The sequence below is a fragment of the Gymnoscopelus braueri genome (genome assembly GCF_963280865.1).
Source record: "Gymnoscopelus braueri genome assembly, chromosome: 21".
NCBI classification, from domain to species: domain Eukaryota; kingdom Metazoa; phylum Chordata; class Actinopteri; order Myctophiformes; family Myctophidae; genus Gymnoscopelus; species Gymnoscopelus braueri.
In genome coordinates, this window is record NC_137623.1 from 23,556,068 (window position 1) to 23,580,699 (window position 24,632).

At 41.1% G+C, this 24,632-nt stretch overlaps 2 protein-coding genes across 2 annotated transcripts in view; one reads left to right on the forward strand and one right to left on the reverse strand.

Moving 5' to 3' along the window:
* The window catches only part of gyg1b (glycogenin 1b), a 439,315-nt gene that overhangs the window by 98,413 nt on the left and 316,270 nt on the right, over window positions 1–24,632 (forward strand). The window lies entirely within an intron of this gene.
* slc35g2b (solute carrier family 35 member G2b) lies at window positions 1,557–5,549 on the reverse strand. Its single transcript, XM_080417644.1, has 2 exons — window positions 5,285–5,549; window positions 1,557–2,972 (listed from the first exon to the last, which is right to left on the reverse strand). The coding sequence occupies exon 2, from the start codon at window positions 2,920–2,922 to the stop codon at window positions 1,672–1,674; it is 1,251 nt and encodes a 416-aa protein (XP_080273770.1). The 5' UTR covers window positions 2,923–2,972; window positions 5,285–5,549; the 3' UTR covers window positions 1,557–1,671.

The window sequence follows — 24,632 nt, forward strand, 5'->3', positions numbered from 1 at the left end:
AGGCAGAGTGCAGACTGATTGGCTCAGCTGGGTTCTCTCTCCACTGAGAAACAAAAGCCCTTCCCAGCTAGCCTCAGAATATCTCTTCAGCAGAAAAGGGAAGGCAGATAAAGTTATTATGTTATTAAAGGGAACTAGAATTCAATGCTGTGCTGCACGTCTCAGGGCATTATACGATAGCCATCTGAAAGCAAACAGGAGCCGGAGTAGGAGAGATTTAATTTCTACACATCAACCAGATGCTAGGAGTAGAGTTTACACAAGCTACAATCTAATAACATGATGTTCTGTAGGCCTATTTTTAGAAGGGAGGAGGGGAGGGGGGGGGGGGGTTCCCAGGGTTCCCACCCCATCTGGTTTTTAAATCCAACCCTTCAGTGATTCATTTGTAACATCCCCTAGAAGCATGGCAATAGCATTCTGCAAATATCCCACACCCTCTGTGTGGAGGAAATAATCCAGTAATCTAATAATAGTGCTATGTCTGATATGCATACAAATAACAGTATACCTCTTAAATCTATTACACCTCAAATTACAATAAACCCAGCTACAAGTAGATGAAAGCATGGGCATTCCCTGTCCCTCCATTATTCAAGGTGCTGTCATGCCTCTGGTTCCCATTTACGAGCACCCTATCCAATGGGTGCATACTAAGGTAACCGGAAGGTTCGTCCCAAAACACACCGCCATCATTCTTTTCGCGGACCACTCGCCCCCCAGCGGTTCTTGTAATCTTGTATTTGTTTTACCGAGGTTAAGGTTAGGAGGAATAATGTTAGGTTTAGGCATAGTTTTACTGAGGTTACTTCTAGGAATAGCTGCTGGCGACCGTTCCGAGGTCACCGGATTTGACCCAGGGCGAGCGTGTTTTGGGGCGAGCGTTCTTGTATTCCATACAAACTATGGATAGTCTACATGTTTAGCAGATTGATTGGCAGATAATAAGCTATTTATTTAGTTACTCTGTATAAATAGAAATTATTATTTTATTCAGTGTCATGGGCTGACAACTTCATAGTGAAACGGTGTGGTTGTTGTGAGGTAGTGAGACAATACAAGAAAACGCCACACCTTGTCAATGTTGCAACAATAAAGGACAAATGTTATTAAAACTATCTTGTTACTCTGTAAACACACAAGACCAGATGCAATATTGTTTTATATTCAACAACAAAACACATCACAATAAGGAGTTAAAGCTGCAATCCGGAACTTATTTGAATGAATAAAACGTTATTTGAATCGATCTGTATGGTCACCAATCACCTAATGGTGGACAACTAGTACTGCCTGACCAAGTAGGGATATCTTATTGGCAGAGTGGTAAGATTTATGTCTCTCATGCAGAAAACGAGGGGTTTAACCCTGGCAGGACATGTAGTAAGTTATGGATTCCAGCTTTAAATGATTGTTTTCCGCTGAAAAGTTGCTATGATGAGAGACCATTCGACTATTAAAGCAATACTACTAAAGCTATAAAATTACCACTGCACATTTCTCCTTTATTTCACGCACACACACACACACAAATATTAAGACATTATTATTACACACTTGGCACTCTCCCAACAACACACAATACCAAATCAAAAGATCCAGACATTCTTGAGATTGCACATGAACCGATCAACACTGTAAACATAGACAGAAGAAACAGCCACATTTGAGTCATTTGATGGGCGAGTCCAGGATCTCCTGATAATCCTGCCGAATGGCCCTGCTCACCCTGTACAGCTTCACCCCGGTCAGCGTGAACACGCTGATCATGATGACCAGAGCTCCCATGATATCGTAGACGGTCGGGATCATCCTCAGAACGATGAGCTGGAGGATCATGGCCACCACGATCTCCAGGTGCTGAACGGTGCTGACTAAGGCCGGGTGGAACTTGTTCAGAGCGTAGTAGACCCCCAGGAACGCCACCGTGGAGCAGGTACAGATCCCAATCAGGTAGCCCCAGGTCTCAACGTCCAGGGGGATGATGGGCTGCTGCATGAGAAACATAGTGGAGGCCCCCCACACCGTGCCAGTCCACCCGAAGGTGAAGAGCGCCGTCCACATGCTGACGCGCTCCTTGATGGCCCGGTAGATGATCATGGAGAGGGCGGCCATCAGGCCGGCCATCACCGTCATGCTGTAGCCGAACGCCTCCTTCCAGAAGGTCAGCCGGGTCTTCTCCTCGTCCGCGATGTTGGGGACCACCACGAGGCACAGGCCGAACACGCTGCCCACCACCGCCACCACGTCGGTGTAGCCCAGCCTCTCGTCCAGCAGCAGGAAGGCCAGCACGCCGCTGAAGACCGTGGTGCACGCGCGCCACATGATGGTGCCGTTGCTGGGCGGCACGATGGCAAAGGAGGTGTAGGCGCAGGTGATCGAGATTACATTGCAGACCCCGTAGAAGAACAGTCGTAGCCGGTAGCCTTTCGGGCCGAAGGGGGCCTCTTTGTAATAGAAGACCACCAGGATGGAGAGCACTTGGATCACGGAGCGGATGAACAGCAGCTCCAGGGAGGGCACTTTAGAGCGGTCCGCCGCCAGCCGGGTGATCAACGCCACGCACCCGTGAGCCGCGGCCGCCCCGAACAAGGCCATCCACGTCACCCTCGAGGATAAAAGATTTGCCTCGCCGAAGCTGGCCAGCTGGGACTCAACCCCCTTGTCCCTCTGCGGCTGGCCCGGCTGCTTAGGCTGGGTTTCCATGGTGCCAAAGAATGTCCTGCCACCTTTACTGTCCGACACCAGTCTCTTCTCCACGTTTGCCTCTGCGAAAGCACCAAAGTCCTCAAATGAAGGAGCATCGTCATACCCCTCGTCCCCAGGCTGGGGGAAGTGAGTGGCGTATTTGACTGTGACCGTGTTGGGATGGATCTTCACCCGCTTTTTGGATCCAGGCAGCTGGGATGGAGATGCGTCCATGTTTGTTTGTCTCTCAGGGTTGGTTTGGTTTTTTTGCAGTCAGAGTAAATCTGTAAAATAAAACTTGTTGTTAGCCATTACTGTGTGAGATATGGTACAATTCAAAGACCATTGCTCTGTGATGTTTTTCATTTTTGCTTACGTAGTCAAAATAGAGCTGGGGGGGGGGGGGAGTTCAGTCAGAGGTATAAAAAAAAGGATTCATCATTCAGCCTCCCCACCACATACACACACACACACACGCACGCACGCACGCACGCACGCACGCACGCACGCACGCACGCACGCACGCACGCACGCACACACACACGCACGCACAAGTAACACACTACCCTTTTACCCTGTCTCCCCTTATGCTCAATTTATGCCACATGCATCATACGACAGTGTTGGGCACCGACAAGCGCAGATCGACAAGCTCACAATGCGTCGCTTCATGAGCTTGTAGATCGGCTATTTGTGGCACACGACACTGTCATGCAATTAAGTATAAACCAGGCTTTACTCGTGTGTTGTGCTACTTCTATATATATCCAGCAGCGACCGGCGTGCGCCAAGCACTGAGCATTGTGAGACTGATGCAGGCTGATGGGATGGCATTACATAACAGGAAGCCACAGAAGTGGAGGTATAGAGGGTCATGCTCCACTTATACTATAAGACAGTGTCTATCAACCTTTTTTGTGCCAAGGCACACCTGGCATAGCCAAAAAATCCCAGGGCACACCTAGATATACGGTATATATATATATATAGAAAAAAAGCAAATGCAAACAAATATTTCTGTTTTTGCATTATTCAGACATGCAAACTTGTAGCTTTTCAGCTTCCACTAGCCGTTTTTAATCCAAATAGGGCAATAGTGTGACACCTGACCCGAAAAAAACTGCATGTTGTCACCCTTTTCACCTCGGGGCTGTTTGCATGCCTGATTATTATTATTGTAAAAAAAAAAAAAAAAAAAAGGTTTTTTTTTTTTTTTTTTTTTTTTTCAAACCTTTTTTTTCAAACCTTCTTCAAACGGCGCGGCACACCTCAGCAGTAGCCCCGGCCCAAAATTGGGACGTTTGCCAGGGTTGATATACACTGCTATAAGAGACTGTTCTTGCACCATGAAATTAGCCAGTTCTGTAAAAGGGATTGCATTAAGGGGGGAAATGGCACTTAAGTGCTTCATTTGGGATCCTTCAATCGTAAAGAACAGCTCCTCGGTTATGGGCTTCTCCTCTCAGTTATAGGACAAATAGCCTACTGTATGTGTGAATTGTGAAGGAATGAAAAATACATGTACTCAAGAAGAATTTATTATGATAATATAGTATAAGAATTTGGTGTTGATTATTCACAGGGAATAATAAAGAACTGCACTCTGTCTGGCATGCTTAGATATAGGCTATACATACTTTATATATATAGGCTACATACTATATATACATAATTATGTATAATTATATACATGTATATATATAATCATAATAATAATTATTATTGTTATCATTATTATTTTAATCTGCCTAATTAGCTATGTCTGATAGCATCTTGCTCAAACAAATTAGTCAATAATAGCTCCAAATGAGTCAATAATGCACCCTGGTTCACTCAATAAAACCCATACATGGATATCTAAAATAACCACCAGAGGGCAGTAACATGCTCCTATTTGCCCTCCCCCCTCAATCCCAGCTCATGCTTTCTCTCCTCATGCTTTCGCTCCGATTTCACATAATTTCTGTATCTATTACAATTACATAACTTATATATTTTAATTTAAATAATAGGCTTGGGGAAATACATGAAATTAAGCAACACTTTTCTTCTCAACTTATATGAAATATATCCTAAAGGAATCCTGGCATACAATGCATATAAGGCTATATGAATTCAGACCACATCAAAAAAAAAAAGATACATAATTTCTTGACAAACATTTTTGCATCAGATGCGGAGATGACAGAAAACTAGAGTTGAATTCTATCGAGTGATTTATGGTAGGCCTATCATAGCCTACCTCTTAAAGTAGGCATAGCTATAAATACAGGAATTGTGTCAAATGAATTCAATTCAGCTTTACTGGCATTTTCGGTCAGTAAGCTGAAATGTATTTCAATTCTGTTTGTTATACAATTGTTTTTCTGTCAATTGATTTTTATAGGCTATCAATGCGGTTGAACTGAAGTCAACATTGCTGGGTATTATTATAAATATCTGAGCAGTTTTTATCCTCTTTCAAAGTCAAAATCAGGCTATATAATGGAAGGAAATCTAAATCTCTAAATTGTATGAACGTTTTTCTTGTAAAAGAACGGTCCGATCATGCCAAGTGTAAGTACATTCTATGGTGAAAAGATCAAATATATCTTACCGTAATGCTTTCAATTAGGTGCTATCGCAATGGTTGGTGTCATAAACAACAATATTCTTTGATTTCTTGACCGTTACATTTGGAGATAAACTGCGATTGCCATTTCCCCATCTTCTCCTTCGAATGGAGCGCGTCTTGCTTGGAGATGCAAAAGGTGTGTGTGTGTGTGTGTGTGTGTGTGTGTGTGTGTGTGTGTGTGTGTGTGTGTGTGTGTGTGTGTGTGTGTGTGTGTGTGTGTGCGCGTGTGTGTGCGCGTGTGTGCGTGTGTGTGTATGCGCGCGTGTGTGCGTGCACGAGATGTTCTACTCCACGCCTTGGCTGGGTGATGTCGATGCTGCTGGCTGAGTGGCTGCCACGAGAAATGGAAAGACGCACTGAACTTAAGTCACAGAGGGATCTGATCTCTCCTCCTCCCAACGCTTTGGTTCCACCTATTCTTGTTTCTTCGTCATCTGCCTACTGGGGAAAGGATGAGCATTGGTTCATCATCATCATCATCATTCATCACACTTGTCGTCAGCACAGCACGACATAAATCCAGTGGTGTAAAGTAACTAAGTATATTTACTCAAGTATCGTACTAAAGTATTTCCAATAGCCCACTACATGGGGGTAGGCTACTACATTGTAGGCTACTTTTACAATTACATGAAAACTTTAGTTACTAGTTACTTTGTAGATTTTGATTATTATTATTACAAAACATACATTAACCACTTCACTCCACTTTTATATTTCGACCATTTGAAAAGAGCAGATCTACAAACGCACAATGTGTCACGATGCTACGCATTGTGAGCTTGTAGATCTGCTATTTTCAAAAGATTTGTATACATTTAATACATTTGAAAACTTGTGAAATGGGACATTCTGCATAATGAGTACTTTCTACTTTTGGTACTTTAAGTACATTTTTATACCAATACTTTTGTACCTTTACTCAAGTAAATTTAGAATTCTGTACTTTTACTTTTAACAGAGTATTTCTACATTGCAGTATCGATACTTTTACTTAAGTAAAACATTTGAGTACTTTTTCCCAACACTGCATAAATCAAGCCCACTTTTACATATGTAATGGTATTTGATAGGCCGATATGACTCTTTACTCATGGAGCACTAGTGTTACGTTTGTACAAGTTGTTTTTGTCATCCGTTTTTTTTTTTTTTTTTAATGCCTGCATGGAATTATCTCTCAGGAATTCTCAATCAATCAATCAATCAATCAATCAATCAATCAATCTATTGATTGATTGAATACTTTATTAACATAAATGTAAACAGCACGAGTCAGACATTTGGTCTAAGGATAACACAAAAAAGTCCTGGGGACTTGTTTCTATTGTGGTCCTATGTATTCAATTCATCAACATAGCATACAAATTCCCACAAGCCTCTTTGAGGAGTCCCTCTTTATACATGGAAATGGTTAAGAGACATAAGTGGTCCTTGTTGGCAACTTATATCCTTTTAAGCTTTAGTTATTAGCAGTTGGTATTAGACTAAAAGCATATGTGTGTCCTAATTACTATTGTTTCATTGTTGTTCATATATACACCCAAAGAAAAGACATTATTACCCTATGAAATCATTATAGCTCTGTTAGTATGATATTCTTAGAAGTAGAGTTATTGTGATAAATATGTCTATATTATCTGCTCGCATAGCGGAACTCTGTGTGCTATCTCCGAGTAGACAAAAACTCACTCCCCTGTTCCGGGCTGACACTTTGAGACAGCGGTCGTCGGTCGAACCCGTAAATCAGGGGGGGCCACTTGCCCACCCTGCTGAAGAGAACCTGGTGGACCAATGGGGACTTCTACTGATAAACTGTTCATGATAATATAGGCTCCAGGGAGAGACAGATCCTCCAGACTTCATGAACTGGACTGGACATAACATGTTGTTTGTTAAGGACAGTTAATTGGGAGCCCAGAGAATTCTCTGTTAAGTACATTTTTATATTCAATCTGTATTACTTTTAACTTACTGCTTAATTATTAAATACACAATTTTAACAGTCTCTGCTCTTAATTTCACCAATTCAACGGATGCGCGGAGACGCGTGATCTGAAGGGTTACAAATTATTACATTGCACAATTTGTCTGCTGTTTTTAGCCCGTCTCCAACATCCTCTGGTTTGTCCATATAGGAGAGAGCAGTCTGCTCCTGACCAGGCTCTTTCTAAATAACAGCCTTACTCTGGCTAGAGAACAGAATTTAAATGGCACCAAAAAAGCTACAATGATCCCTGGTCAGATTATAAGGATTTCAGCGTTTTTTTTGTGTGGAGCTCAGTTCATCATGATGATGATGATGATGATGATTTCTTTATTTTTTGCACCAAAGGTGCCAGCCCAAATGGACTTACACAACATACAGTATAAATCATAAATGTACAATATAAAATAAAATGAAACTCATTTCATCAATGACTTTGTTAAACCATGACATCCATATAAAATGAAAGCCAGAGAGGAATTCATATTCATGGAAGGCATGGGTGAAGCTGAAAGCACTGAAATTAGATTCCCTGGTGTGTTTATCCCTGAGGCAGGAGGGAAAAAACACAAAGCTTGGCTGTTGATATTAACCAGACTGATACAAACAGCATACCTCTGATATTACAACCACAATGGTGACATTGATCAGGTGCAAGCAACATCCCTCTGATATGAACCAAAGAGGGTGAAATCTATTCATGATGGTGTGGCCAGTGTCTACACACTAGCTCTTTAGTTATTTAAAAACGCTTTCAATGAATTACAGCCTGGTTCCTCCGGTTGTTGATTTGGTATGATTGGGGTAAAGGTTATGCATAATCAATCATGACAGTATTGAAAAGGAATATTCTTTGTTACCCTACAAAATGATCAAAACATAAAAGTTCTCATTTACTTGATTGCAATAAATATATTGTAGACATTGTCTAAGTGACATATAAGTGATCATTTTTGGTTTAGGACAGGACAGACTCTTTAGTATCCTTTTCCTATCTAGATTAGATACGTTTAATTATTGGGTTCTATATAATAATACATTGGATTTAAAGAACAGCGGTACAAACTGCTTCAAAAAACAACAGCACAATTAAACAAGCATGAAACAAAAACAACCATGGGGACAGAAGATTAAAATGAAACAACATGAAATACAAACAACACAAGGATCATCAGGTTGCTACTATATATGTCTATGAATTGAATACCAAGGACCCCAATGGAAACAAGGCCGCAAGGACTTTTTTGGACGGACCTTATAGACAAAGTATTATAAATGAAATTGTGCTGTTTAAATTTTTTGCCTAATAAAATATTCAATCAATATTCAATCAATCAAGGGGAGAAAATACATTGAAACTATTCAAGAATCCATGAATGTTTTCCTATTCCTATTTTAAGAAGGGATTTAAATGTCACTAATGATGTGTAGGCAGTGGTGTGTTCTAGTTTTTTTCGGAGGGCATACGATAATCATTCCCTGTGTGTGGTCGTGGTTACGCTCGCGCTAGGTCAAGGGATGAAATGGTTAATACAAAAAAAAAATCTGCACGTCATACTACATATCTCTGCTGTCGGGCAGAAACCAGCTAACTCCAAAATTTTCATTTTTCAGGAAATTAACTAAAATAAAATAAAAGTGGAGTTAGGAGGCTTTGTTCATCATTGATAAGAACACCTGAATGGACCTCCAAGCTCACAATGATGTTGGAGGTCAAAAGGGGGTGGAGCCTGGAGTCAGCAAAACCAGCTAACTCCACCCTCCTTTGGTGGAGTTAGCTGGTTTAGCAGAAGTTTGATGATCCAATGGAGTTTGTCAGAAGCGCTTTTCAATACTTTTCATTGGTTCAATATTTTTTTAACCAACGCACAGACGTAAAGGGTGTTCAATAGCACTGATTTATGGAAAGAAATGCAAAAGCGTCAAAATGGAGTTAGCTGGTTTCTGCCCGACAGCAACGAATAGCGTAACACGGTAGAACACACCCCTGTGTGTAGGTAGGCTGTCTGATGTCAGTAGGCAAAATGTTTCACAGTCTGGGGGCTCTGAGAGCAAAAGTTCCCCAGTCATCCTGTGGGGAATCTCAGAGAATCTCAGAGAACAATCAGGTACTGTGTAGGCCAGGGACTCAGTAAATCCTTTCCTTTGTCATTTGTAGCAAGGCCATATAAAGCTAGGTGATCAATACAATGTACAGTTGATTTATTGGGCCCATAAACGTATTTGGCTACGCAAAGTTAATGTAATATTAATATGCTATGGTTGAAGGCTTAGTCCAAAGGTGCCAAGTTGATCATGTGTTTTGCAAGACTTTGATAAATGACAATGCTTGCCTGGCAGAACACATCTATTTTAAAAATAAAAGTTTTTCATAGATAGGGGAGTGGAGAGCATGCTTGTGTGGTTGTAACACTATTTCAACATCTTTGCCAAAGGCACAAGGCAAGGAATTAAAAGCCATTGTAGCCTCCCCCTGGCCAGCCGGGGCGCCTGATGGAGGGGAAGGGAACTGGTTGGAATAACGTGTTCCTTCCACGCGCTACGTCCAACCAGGGAAACTCTCCCCTGTCAGGTGACAAGAAGGTCAGTTGGCTCTCATGCATTGAAGGAGGCATGAGCTCGGCCCTGGCCTCCCTAGGTTGGCAGAGGGAAGGTAGTGCCCAGGATTACATAGACAATTGGCACTGGGTGTAAAAAAATAGGGTTACAAAAATCGTGGGATAAAAATTTAAGATAAAAAAAAAAAAAAAAAAAAAAAAAAACATTGTACATTTTAAACCTCTCTTATCTCCCATCTCTCAGCTCATTGAACCATAATGTAGCCGTGGAGAAATAACACTGTGCTTGTTGGTACCATTCAGGTCGAACAACCTAACAACCATGGAAACAAAGCATCCTCAAACAGATTAACTGAACATCTTACATTTTATTAATACTTTAACAGGGGAGCAAATATTTTATTTAACAATAATCTAAATTACTGTGCACACAGCAGAAAATGTGTCAGTGAATGTTGAGAATGTTCTGTTTCTCCAAGGCAGTATAGCCTCACACACAGCCAGAGCGCAGAACTGCTTTTATCAGGATTTTACACTTCTCCGCGTTGACAGATGGCGGAAACTAAATATAGTGGATTTCATAATGGTAAAAAGCTTTTCTTCCCAAGACAATCTACTTCACCATGACCAATTATGATGACAACTACGGTAGGGTCCTCTCTCATTCTGGCCTCCTTTCCCCACGTCATCCACGTCTTAACTAGCATCCAATATTCATATTGTCAGATCTTTGGGGCATGTTGTGCTCTGTGATGAGTCTATTAAAAAAGGAATGGATGTCAAGCAACAATTGACATGCACAGTCAAGGAGATGTGAGCTTACATGATATAGATCATTTATCGAGACAGAGATCATGCACTTGTCTGCATGATCCATGCAGTCCTGCCTCTCTGCGTTAGCACCACCGGCCCAGCTCACGTCACCAACACCTCCGTGGTTTCTGTTTCATAGTCTGTGTTTTCAACAGATTCTCGACTAGAATCTAGAACCATCTGTAGTCAAGGAAAGTTAGAAATACATGATGAATAATTTAAATGTATTATGCTTATTGTGAATTTTCAAGCTTTGAATAAACATTTCAAAATGTCAGGCTTTAAAGCTGCACTATGCCACTTTCCTCTTCTACCCCGGATTTGAACCCGGTTTCCTTCGACGTGCTGAATTCTTTTACCATTGAGCTAATAGAGCCTATCTGCTTGCTCAGGGGATAAATTGAATCTTGACCATCAGGGGAAAATTTGTGTCAGAGGTGAGACATGACCTTTGACATGATCTAAATGTCTCAATAGAGGAGCAGGGAGACAAAATACAACCACCCCAATTGTTATATTGTATTAACATACTCTCTACCATACAGATTGGACAAAATTACACCATTCATTAAAGAAAAGTTACATAGTGCCGCTTTAATCGACTCATGAGAGAAATTCGCTCTATTTTTCACAACACACAAGCATTGTAATCCAACATGAAAAGGCAGGCAACCATGTTTGTTTGCAGAAAGTGCACATGGGCATCGGGTTACACGCTGACCTCGTGACATACAAAGGATGTCACATCATAGAAACAAAGGAACAGAGCATGCATGGCGTCCACGAATACTTGATTCTGTAAGCATGCAGCCTTTCTTTCTTAACCACTTAAACCCCACCACCGGCATCGCAGGGAAAGCTTTCGCAGAAAATAGTACTGTGTAAAGAAATAGAAAGCTGTAAAATATCATTTGTATCTGATGACTTTTTGTCTCTCTCTGCTAGTTTTCTGTGGACAAAAGGGCCTTGCGTTATCTTTCCTTCTGGTCGTGTAGTGAACATTTAAGATAAGGAAAAGAGTTGTGAGGTGTCTCTTTTTCATTCATACTTGATGCCTATACCTGTCAGACCCCTATAATGGGTTTTCACAACAGACAAATGGCTCATTCATCTTCTTTTGTCCGGGATTAAGTCACATCTGTCATTGTCATTCAGCAGCTGTATCTCTCTTTCATGGGTTGGATTGTGGAAAACGAGAACCTGCTATTCCTCTGTTGGTTATAAGCGACTGACAGGCTTATACAACAATTTTCTAATGGGAAAGGGGAGAAATGTAGAGAATGTTGAGATTGAATGAGTCAGTCAGCTGCTGACGTGGAACAAATAATGACCCACAGGGAGTCTGTGAATTGGACTGTCATTGTTGTTATGGTTGTTGGTGGGTGGATGGGTGAGTTGGGTGGACATGTGTGAAGGCAGCTGTTTTGTCTACATTAAAAAGGAAGATAAGTAAATAAATCATGGTTAGGCTACACTAATGGCATCGGAAACACGCACATCCCAACAAAAATGTACAGGTGACTGAACATAAAATACGTACATTAGAAGAGGAAGGGGAGTCCGCACACTGTATAATAGCTCCCAGTAGAAAACATTATTAGATTAAGTACAACGTTTCGACCCCTAGTGGGTCTTCATCAGGTCTGAGACCTGATTAAACAGGGTGCGGACTTCCCTTCCTCTTCTAATACACAAATGGCATCCCCCCACGCACAGCGGCCTACGTCATTTACAGTATATAATTTGTGAATCTATTTCTGTAATTGAGAGAAACCAGAGGGAGGTAATTATCACTTCTTCCTTAGACAGACGACAACCCCCCCTTTCTTTACACCCATTCCCCCCTTCTTTCTACTCTGTACATATAGTGTTTTGTATTTGTAATGATATTGAATTTTTATGTAATTTTTTATATGCTGATGAATTGAATACATAGGACTCCAATGGAAACAAGACCGCAAGGACTCATTTGGTGTTATCATTTTAGACCAAGTGTTTGACTATACTTAATAATAAATAAAATGTTCAATCAATGACATTCTGGTCAGGGAATGTCTTGTCACATCATTCTCAAGGCTGAAGTTCACTTCAGATTACCATCTGGTTGAACAAGGCCATTCCAAAGAGGCAGAGGCTTTTGCAATGTTTGTGCACAACGTCTGGCAAAACAGAGCAAGGATTGACCACACTTAACCCATTAAGACCTGAGGCCGACTCTAAAAATGTCTTCTAAATCCTATAACAGTTTTCAGAAAAACATATGTTACTATATCAGTGGTGCTCAAACCTTTTTCAGGTCAAGGACCCCCAAAATTATATGTATTTGACCGCCGACCCCCATCTCAAAATATTTTGTTCCAGGGACCCCCCCAGAAGCAAAGATTTGAGTTGAAAATGTTCGCTTTGAAAGAATATATATATATATACAAATTTTCATGATTTAAAAAAAATAGCAGATCTACAAGCTCATAGAGCGGCATAAAGTGACTTCTATCTTAAATGTTTTAATAGCCAAAGTATAAAATAATGCTTTTTAGCTAAAATCTAAAATGACACAGATGCTTTCCTGCTCTTCATGGGTTACGAGAAGGAAAAAAAACAAGAAGAAATAGTGAGATATTGACACTCCCTGTTTGCTGAACCAAATTTAAAAACGGATGCATTTTGTCCTAAACTGGCTCTTTCCAATTATGTGTGATCAAAAGCAAATGTAATCCTAAAGAAGACTCCTTTGACCTCCTTGTCAAAGATGAAGAGGAGACCTTTTTTAACGATGTGTATTGATACTTTTTTAATCACCTCATGGGTAACTGTCACAGAGATCAAACATGAACACGTAGGATCACAGATGCACTAGGCCAGTGGTTCACAACCTGTGGGTCGGGACCCCCAGATTTTTTTGGGGGGGGTCCCCGGATGACAGTGAAGGGACAATTTAGACCTTTTTAATACCCCAAAAAAATAAAAAAAAATAAAAAAGCATTTTACTGCATCAAACGGAATCAACAAACTATACTATATAAAAACTGGTCAACCATTGGCCAAATTGTCAAATAATATTAGAACGAGGCAAAGATTGTGAGAATAGCAGATCTACAAGCTCACAACGCCTCGCGGTGCGAGGCGTTGTGAGCTTGTAGATCTGCTATTTTCACAATATTTATCTGTGGAACCGAGTCAAACAAAATGTAATACCTCAACTCCTACATTCCAAGTGCTTCTCAGGGTGGGGGGGGGGGGGGTCCCCAGTTCAAATATGATTATTTTCATGGCCTGAAAAGCTTGAGAACCACTGCACTAGGCTACAGTGCATATCTGTTATTATGTGTCAATAGATTCGCTTCTACCTGTTGTTCCCACGGGGGGAGAAATCATTTCACATGGCTAGGAAGTAGACATACAGTATAGAAGCCAATTACAGGCAGACATACGGCACATTACTCAGTCTCATAAACTATGATATGAGTCCATATGGAAACCATGTCAAAACTAGAAAAAGTGCTCCTCGGAGCACAGGTCTCCGCCAGGTCAGGTAAGTTATTGTGGCCTCCTGGTGGCGCTATAATAGGCCAATGTGAAAAGGGTGGCATTTCTTCCTCGGCCTAGTGGGAATGTGCGTGCAAATTTTAACGGAAATCGCACACCGCGTTCATGATTTCAGACATTTTGTTCAAAACGGACCAATCCTGCAAACTTTGGAAGTCAACCTTAGTCAATCAGGATGGAATATGAAATATCGGACAGATGCGTCTTGATCACATGACTATAGAGATACTGTGTACCGATTTGTGTGATGTTTGGATAAAATCTGAAGGATTAATATCCAAAAATGTATTTGACATAAGTCGGCCTCCTGGTGGCGCTGTAAAAAGCAGATGTGAAAAATGCAGTGCAGATGTTTTTCCTTGGCCTCTAGGGAGTAGGCGTGCAAAGTTTCACGCAGATCGGTGCAGTTATAGTTAAAAATGCAAATTGGCCTGTTATAGCGCCACCATGAGGCTGATGTGAAAAGTTTTAAGTGCCATTTCTTCCTCGGCCTAGTGGGAATGTGCGTGTGCAATTTTATGCAAATGGCAAGCTGCGTTCATGATTTGAGGCAGTTTGTTCAAAACGGACCAATCCTGCAAACTTTGGATGGTAACCTTAGCCAATGAGGATGGAATATGGGAAATCGGACAGATCAGGGTTGATCACATGACTATAGAGATACTGTGTACCGATTTGCATGAGGTTTGGTTAAAAACTGTAGGAGTAATGGGAAAAAATGGGTTTTGCACAAATTGGCCTCCTGGTGGCGCTATAACAGGCCCATGTGAAAAATTTGAGGCAGAGGTTCTGAATTGGCATCCAGGGAGTGTGTGTGCACAGTTTCGCAGCGACCGGGCCAACGGTGCCGGAGATTTGGTGCTAACACACAGACAGGACACACGGACGGACGGACGGACGGACGGACGGACGGACGGACGGACGGACGGACGGACGGACACACGGACACACGGACGGACGGACAGGGGCGAAAACATACTCTCTCGCCATGCCTTTCGGCCTGGCGGAGACAATTAAAAGGGTAATTTCATATTATTATGCAGAAGTTATTAAAGGAGTAGTTCACCCAAAAAAATACTTATTTCCTATCAATTACACACCCCATGAAGCCTTGAATTCATGGAGACGTTTTTGTTTTCGTCGCATTCCTGAGCCAATAATTTGATGACCGGTGGTCACTCCGGTAGGAGACTAAAGGAGTCTCCTTTGAGTCTCCTACCGGATACATTAGCATCTTTCCGTCGGTAATCAAATTATTGGCTTAGGAATGGGACAAAAACAAAAGAATCTCCATGAATTCAATGCTTCATGGGGTGTGTAATTGATAGAAAATAACTAATTTTTTGGGTGAACAACTTCTTTAAGTTATCCTTTGGCTATTGGTCTTTCAGTTTGGAAATCATATTGTGTGGAAACCCACAGTACATCTGTGGCTTCATGCTCATCTGCTGCTGAGTGATAAATGGACTGATGACAGAACCTGCAGTTATAGTCACTGAGCCAGAGGCAAGCTGTAAGACAATGGGCATCCTGTTTGCAGTGGTGTAAAGTAACTAAGTACATTTACTCAAGTACTGTTACGTAAGTACCATTTTGATATATATATATTTTTTACTTTACTTGAGTATTTCCAATTTTCAATACGTTTACTTCTACTCCACTACATCTCAGAGGCAAATATTGTACTTTTACTCCACTACATTTATTTGAAAACTTTAGTTACTACTTTGTAGATTTTGATAATTATTACAAAACATACATTAATATCTTCAGCCCTATATACACACTTCGACAAGCTACAAGCTCAGATCTACAAGCAAGCTTGTAGATCTACTATTTTCAAAAGATTTGCATACGTTTGAAAACTTGAAATGGGACATTATGCATAATGAGTACTTTTACTTTTGGTACTTTAAGTATATTTTGATGCCAATACTGTGGTACTTTTACTCAAGTGACTTTTTGAATACCAGACTTTTACTTGTAACAGATCGAGTATTTCTACAACATGGTGGTATTGATACTTTTACTTAAGTAAAAAATGTGAGTACTTCTACCACCACTGGCTGTAAGAGAATGGGCATCCTGTTTGTAACAGCACAAAGCTATTCTTCGGCCAAGTCTCAATTAAACTTTACATCCTCCTTGTATTTGCAATTAACGTGCAACTCTCTCTCTCTCTCTCTCTCTCTCCCTCTCCTTCCCTCCGCTCACTGGGTCTGGGGCTGCACAGAACATAATTGGATCCCCAAGCCCCAGCAGTAGTCTGTGAAATGCCATATCTGATGGTTTGCTGTGAAACCATGCATTCGTTGAGCTAATTCTAGATCTAGCTCACACACAAGCTTGAGTGTGCTAAATGGACTCTTGCCATGATTTACCATAATAGGAGGTGCAAGGAGCTGGCTGTAATATGATATTATGCCTCATTAGTTCTCTTTTATTAACTGATAAGTAGATATTTATAGATCAGTTGTGTGAGTGCATGTGCATGTGTTTGATACGTTAGAAGAATGCATACCGTAGCACATAAGCCATATACTGGCTGTAAGTATGACTGTAATATATATGACTATTTTTCAAGTATCAGATAACAGAAATGTGCTGAATGCATCATGTGTAGTGTTAGATGTGGTCTAAAAAACACATCACATACTGTAATATCAAACATCACTTAAACTCATTCACAACATCAATTATTTCGCTGGGTGAGAGAGATTACTTCTACAATAGATCCCCATCGACCATTATTTTACCTTTTTTTAATGACATAGGTATTGGCAATTATGCAGCCGATAAATCCAGATTTTTAACCACTTTCATGCTTTCTTTGATTGATTGATTGATTGATTGATTGATTGATTATTTTATCAGGCAAAAATGTAAAACAGCAGTTACATTTAAAATACTTTGTCTAAAAGGTCCGCTCAGAAAAGTCCTTGCGGTCTTGTTTCCAATGAGGTCCTTGGTATTCAATTCATAGTCATATATACTAGTGACACCACAACTCTCTCTCTCCCTCCCTCCCTCCCTCCCTCCCTCCCTCCCTCCCCGCGGGTTTGGGGCTGCACATAACATAATTGGATCCCCAAGCCCCGGTGTCCCTATTTTTCTTTTTTGGGGACGTGATTGGTGGAAAGTTTTGATTTTGTTCAAAAATAGCAGTTCTACAAGTAATGTCAGCAACATGTAGATGCTAGGTCCATTGTTTACCAGGTATCCTATAGTTTCAATGTACAGATTATTATTTTGATATTCTATTGTTTAAACCGATGCTGTGATCCAATAGTTTCCTGAGGCACTATGCTGTCTCTCTGTATTCTATTACCGTTCTGCTCTAGATAAAAGCGTCTGTTAGTGTTAAATGCCTAAATAGTAAATTGGCTTTTTTTAAATCATTATTATTGAGTAGGGCTTAAGGGGTTTCATTCAAAATTCAGTTCAGTTTATGTTTGTATTTTATTTATTTGTTTACTTGTTCATTGTATAATTAAAAGATCACCTCACTCATTTTCTACCTTATCTTCATATCATTTGTCCTCGGTAGCTCATTGTAAAATAGCCCCATTTCTGTCTACTCCCTCTGTGTCTCATAGGTCGGCTCTATGGACAGTTCAGTAACCTATATACCAAAGACATCATCAACGAGGATTCCAAGCTAATAGAATCTAAAACCTTTCTTTCTCTTCCTGGAACCATGCTGAAATAGAACCCCATTGTTCTTGCATCAATTTAGAATTTATGTTCTTGCATAAATTCAAAATCTTGTTTAAATTGACCAAACCTGCCTAACGATGATGTTACTGGTAGGCAAGACAGGTTTCTGAACTGTCCACAGCCCACCTATAAGAGACACAGAGCGAGTAGACAGAAATGGTGACACCTTTAATGAACAAAGGACTGTAATGAGCTAATGCTCATTATAAGATGGCTTCAAAGGCTAGGCACGCTCAACTCAAAGAACTTGAGCTTGAGGTCAAACTCGCCACAGATTTTATATACAACAAAGGAACCAGCCGCACTCACAAACAAAGTTTAAAGGTCTTTAATGAGCCGCGGCAGCAATTAACGACGGACGTGTTTCAACCTGTTGGCCTTCGTCAACATTTCAGGACAAAACGTGTCCGTTATTAATTGCTGCTGCGGCTTATTAAAGACATAACTTCGTTCACGAGTGCGGCTGTTTCCTTTGTTGTATTTAAAATATGCGCCGAGTTTGACCTCAAGCTCAAGTTCTTTGAGTTGAGCGCGCCTTTGAAGCCATCTTATAATGAGCATTAGAGGACCAATTATATGAAGATAATTATAAGTAAAAAAGTTTAGCAAATTATTTTATATTTTTTGCAATTCTTCAAATGTTTTTTTTCATATATATATACTGTATATGGCGCGCAACCAAGTATAAATCAGGCATATATAATATCAGTCGTGCGACAGCATCGTTCCCCGAAAATAACTAATTTTCAACTATGGCTTGAGCCTGTTAAAATCGGCGAGTTGTTAGCTCAATGACATCCTGAGCTGAGAGCCCCCTGGGCTGACAGTAAGCTTGTGTTCTTTGCTGCACTTCACACAGGTGGATGAGGAGCCTTCATTCCCGTCACCATCGTCCGATAATAGGTCGGATGACGAGTCCCCTTTAGGGAATGGACCAGGGTATACTTCTACGCCTTTTGAACACAGCAACCATTTCTGTTTTGTCACATTAAAGACCTCAACGCTCCACAGGCTGTAAATAGGACATATCACACTTTATTATACCATTCAACAAAGCAATATAAAATGTATGAATCAAATATTCTGCACCGCACTGCCTCTCATAACTTTAACATCTTTTATTTCCTTATGGACCATCTGACACAGTAATAAAATCTAGTTTTCCCTGAAGTGGTGTGACCTTGTATCTAGCCTTGTTCCCAGCATTTACTCATGAAGAGAAAAGCCTGGTCACGACCTAAAGCAGAGAGTGTCTATGTAGCAAAAAATCCTGAAGGGGGCGTCAGCAAGTGTCATTTGGAGCGGCGGACATCTTGGTGGAGGATAAACAGGTTGACTTAACATTGACCCCCACCAGTATGTCTGCAGCTACTATGCCACGCCCCCTGTGATGACGACACGTTGCCAAGCACTATAGGGCTATATGACTTCCGTCGTGCCTATTTCCCCCGGAAACAATCTTTTTTGGACAAATCTCAACACTCGTTTCATTCACGGAGAATGTAAACAGATTTGTAAAGCGTCAACGTAATTTCCTTAGGTGGCACTTCCGCCAAATTCCGGTACTTCCGCTTAGACACTCAACCGGCTAGGTCTTGCCCAGCGTGCCTTAATCAGAGTGTGTGATTACGCTGTGGCCATCAACTAGCTTTGATTATCTTTTATCAGTGGTTCCCAAACGGTGTGCCAAGACACACTGGTGTGGCATGAGACAGGTCCAATTGTACATTGAGACTTTGTGACAAAACCACACAACATTATTGCAATGTGCTGTATACAACGATACAAAAAGTCCTTTATATCTATCAGTACACTCATTGCCCATACAAAAAGTCCTTTATATCTATCAGTATACTCATTGCCCGATACAGAGGCAAATTCTATACACTAAAAGAATATATTTAAACCACTTTCAACCCAGCGTCAAGCTCACAATGTGTCACAATGCGACGCATTGTGAACTTGTTTTGGGCTATTTTTGTTATATGAATACACGTGTGCCTTGCAATTTTGACTTGCCCATTTTGCACTTTGGCACAAAAGAAAATCACAGGCCTACCTCTAACCCCTACATTACTGCTGCTCTGGACTACTGATCACACAGGGAGGAATAATACAACCGTGGGTCTGTGTGTCTGTCTGTGTCTGTGTCTGTGTCTGTGTCTGTGTCTGTGTGTGTGTGTGTGTGTGTGTGTGTGCGTGTGTGTATGTGCGAGCGAGTGCAGCTGATACATAATACATGTGCACTTTCTCAAGGTCATATACTCTGCACCCAAACAGCAATTTACCGATCACCGATCACGGCCAGAGCTGTGGTGGCCATCATTATGCTGTTCCAATAATGTGCCGCATAGATGGATGTTGTTTTGGTGTAATATTCTCCCCCCAATATCTATCTTTGGTATAATGAGAGAGGGAGAGAGAGAGAGAAACATATACAGACATATATATCGACATATAGATGTAGAGACATAAATAGGTGTTTATTGTTATTGCAGTGCCGCAGTTACCATTATATTCGACAAGTGAGAATTAATTGTGTCACTATTTTGTGCTCAGCCATCCATCATCCGTTTATGGCGAGTATGAGGACATTCTGCAATAGACTGAGATGCAACATGTATTAGTATACATACAAGCCTGTATAGAGAGCATAAATCATTCCCTGTTCTACTTGACCATTACAGGCTGTAGTTTAAGAAATAGGACAGTAACGGCACTATTAGAGCCCTTTATGCCAGCTGGCACTGCTGTAGTAGGCCTATATAATGTGGTTTTCACAACTGTATGTCCCAGTGGTAATATTGCTTATAGAGCCAATACCAGGCTAATGTTGACTCATTACAGAGAACGTTAAAAATCTGACTGAAGTCTATTGTCCACAGATGCAAAGTTTGTTTGAGATAATATGTTATCTAAACAACTAGGTATGATGTCCACCTGCTAGTTGCCTTATTCGCTTGTTTTCACTCTTGACCGCTTGCTTGATACAGTTTGTGCCATTTAGTCTTCGTAAGTAGCTGTATAAGTGTCTGCTAAACGCCTAAAGGGCAAATTGTATACTGTTCGGTGTACTAGATTTCTGCATTAGCTATTTAAAAATAGCAGAAATAGCAGAAAATCTTGAACGTGTGAGAACTACTGATTCAGAAGGCATTTGTAGAATCAGCCTCAGGTCTTAATGGGTTAAAAGTAAAACCTTAAGCTTATAGACTCATCAGTTATACAGTAATATACTGTAGCTCAAATTGATCAACGGGAGAGTCAGACTGAGCTCACCAGCAATGAGTCTACTGAGGTGAACAGCGGCGTCACAAAATCAATCTCAACCACCAGGATGTAAATCCGCGCGGCTCAAAGCGTGCTCCCCTCAGAGCCCTTTTGTGGAGTTATACCGGCGTGTGACAATACAAACTGTCTGGGTATCGAATAAAATTCATCATTTCTAAAACCCGAACACAGTAAATTCACTCGTCTGACAGATGCAGGACCCAGAGGCCGATGGCCCATCCGTCCCCCGACCAGCCGATCCCTTCACAGCAGAGGTCTGTGACAGGACTGTGATAGACGCCAGTGATTACAGCATAAAATCAAACGAGGACAGGTTATCAGAGGAGGAGGATCCATTATATTTGATAGAGAGAATATATCATCATCTACATAGGAGCGGCGTGATGTCGTCCAATTCCAAACGTCCAGCGGTGTCACTTGGAAAAGGTTGTGGTGATTTATTAGATGAAGATGATGGATTGCACTGAATGGCAAGGCCTTATGTCAAACACGCGCCTAAATCAAAGCCCTTCAACACTTCATAATCACATCGCATGGCTGATATTAAGCCTGATTTATGCTTAGTTATAAGCATCTGTGTCTTGCACCACAAAATAGCAGATCTACAAGCTCACATTGTATCGGATATTTTCGGTGCAAGACCCCAGCTGTGCAACTAAGCATAAATTCAGAGGTGGAAAAAGTACTGAAATGTTTTACTTAAGTAAAAGTACAAAAGTATTGGTATCAAAATGTACTTAAAAGTAACAAAAGTAGAGTACTCATTATGCAGAATGTCCCATTTCAGAAGTTTTCAAATATATAAAAACATAGAAAATAGACAATCAACAAGCTCACAATGCGTCGCGATGCGACGCATTGTGAGCTTTTCTGGATCTGCTATTTTGAAATGGCCGAAATGAATATAGGGCTGAAGTGGTTAATGTATGTTTTGTAATAATAATCAAAATCTACAAAGTAACTAGTAAACTCAAATAATTGTTGTGGAGTAAAAGTATAATATTTGCCTCTGAGAGTAGAAGTAAAAGTACTGAACATTTTAAATACTCCAGTAAAGTAAAAATTCCTTGAAAAGTACAGTAGTTGAGTGCATGTACTTTAGAGTACATGTTACTTTTAGAGTGTCCGCCCAGAGACTGGGAGGTCGGGGTTCAATCCCCGGCTGGGTCATAAAGACTGTCAAAATGGGACCCAATGCCTCCCCGCTTGGCACTCAGCATCAAGGGTTGGATTGGGGCATACTAGTGTCATGTCCAGGGGGTGTACTTACTGATACATCAAGCTGCCTCACGCTAAGGAAACAGGAAATAGGCTCCTGCCATATGGGCCTCAGGGCTCTAGCCTGGTAAACCCTCCCTCCGGAAATCTCATTTGTAATTTATTTCAGGAGTGAGTCTGGCATGATCGCCCATTCTGCAACATTGGCTGTGGGCTGGAGTTGGGCGGGAGTAATACCGTTGACTGACAACCCCTTCAGCCAATGATCGTTGTTCCCCTTCAGCCAATCAGCAGTGCATTTTACCACCTCCAGACAAATGTGACGGAACGGGACTTTTGAGACGGCCATGCCTAAAATAGGTTGCCTTATTCGGATACATGCGTGTCACTGCCCGACCCTGCCAGTTCTCTGAATTTGTATTTTTAAATAGGCTCTGTCATGATTAATTGACCACATATATGAAGTTAAACAACTAAATTATATCCAAGCGATATCTTAAAAGTAAATTCCGTGCCTCAAAAAAGAAGTTTGAGAGTGTTTTAAAACCGAAAGTAAAAAGTTTAACTGCCCACAGAAAACAATGGCGGCTCGTTCCATTTTTGTCGGCTGCACTCGGCTCCATTCGGGCTCACTCGAACTCGCCACCTGATTGGCAAACTTTCGCTGTCAGTCACAGAACGATGAGCGACGACGCTGATAGGCTCGTTTTTTTGGTAATGCGCTAGAAACGCCCATACAAGCCCTCATGCCAGACTCCTTCCTGAAATCAAATGGAAATGAGATTTTCCGGAGGGAGGGGCTTTACCAGGGTATCAGGGCTCAGCAAGGCTTACTTTACATCACTGCAGAATACAGTATGCTGATGTTGGCATATTTAGACTTTCATCATCACGCTGTTCATCACGCTGTTCATCATGCAAACCAAGGCCAATTTTTGCCTCGCAAGCCATACTTCCGTTATGGTCTATATAGTGAAAAGGGGTGACTCTAGCAAATGTGCAGTCCCTTGATTCATTCAGGCATGGCTGGCGGCTTTAGTCAGAACAAATCCATTCCATTCCAACAAGCTCCTTGAGATTTGATACAATCCCAGTTTAATTTCCTCTCTCTGACACCCTATCAGAGCTTACCAGAAGGGTAACACTTTCTGTGTGTGTGTGTGTGTGTGTGTGTGTGTGTGTGTGTGTGTGTGTGTGTGTGTGTGTGTGTGTGTGTGTGTGTGTGTGTGTGTGTGTGTGTGTGTGTGTGTGTGTGTGTGTGTGTGTGTGTGTGCGCGTGTGCGTGTGCGTGTGCGTGCTACATATGCTTGACCTTATAAGTCATTACAAAGTGCTTCATAATGTTATGAATATTGTTATAAAGCATTATGGGTACTTATGAACTATGATTATACAGTGTTATAAGCAGATTGTAATGCTTTATACTAGACATGAGCTTTATATAGAAAGTTTTACCAAACGGTGCAATGAAATGGGAAGGGGAGCGGAGAGAGGGATTATCACCACCTGCATAACTGATTACCGGTAGGTAGAGACCATGACACATCCCATGACGTTCGGATTTTCATCCTCAGAAAAAAAAGCATTGTGATTTAGCACCTGAGACATTGGCAGTTCAACATACAGTACACACTTTGTGGAGGTAATGTCAAGTGGGTATGCTCTCCTGGTGAAACTCCTTGCTTTCAGGTGAAAAGAAGTGGCCATTGAATGAGAGGAGACGTGTGGTTGGCTACCGCTACACCATATACAGGACAACACTAGAGGTAGGCAGCGACCAGTGTTGGAAAGTAACTAAGTACATGTACTCAAGTACTGTACTTAAGTACAATTTTGAGGTATTTTTACTTTTACTTGAGTATTTCCAATTTTCTGCACTTTTACTTCTACTCCACTATATGTCAGAGGCAAATATTGTACTTTTTTACTCCACTACAATTATTTGAAATCTAGTTACTTTGTAGAGTTGGATTATTAGAAAACATGCATTAACCACTTCAGCCCTATACTTTGGCTATATGAAAATAGCCGATCTACAAGCTCACAACGCATTGCGATGTGACACGTTGTGAGCTTGTAGATCTGCTATTTTCAAAAGAGTTTTATAGATTTTGAAATGGGACATTCTGTGTAATGAGTAATTTTACTTTTTGTACTTTAAGAACGTTTTGATGCCAATATTTTTGCACTTTTACTCAAGTAC

Coding starts and splice junctions, on each gene's coding strand:
- slc35g2b (XM_080417644.1), bottom strand. CDS start 2,922: ATGGACGCATCTCCATCCCAGCTGCCTGGATCCAAAAAGCGGGTGAAG.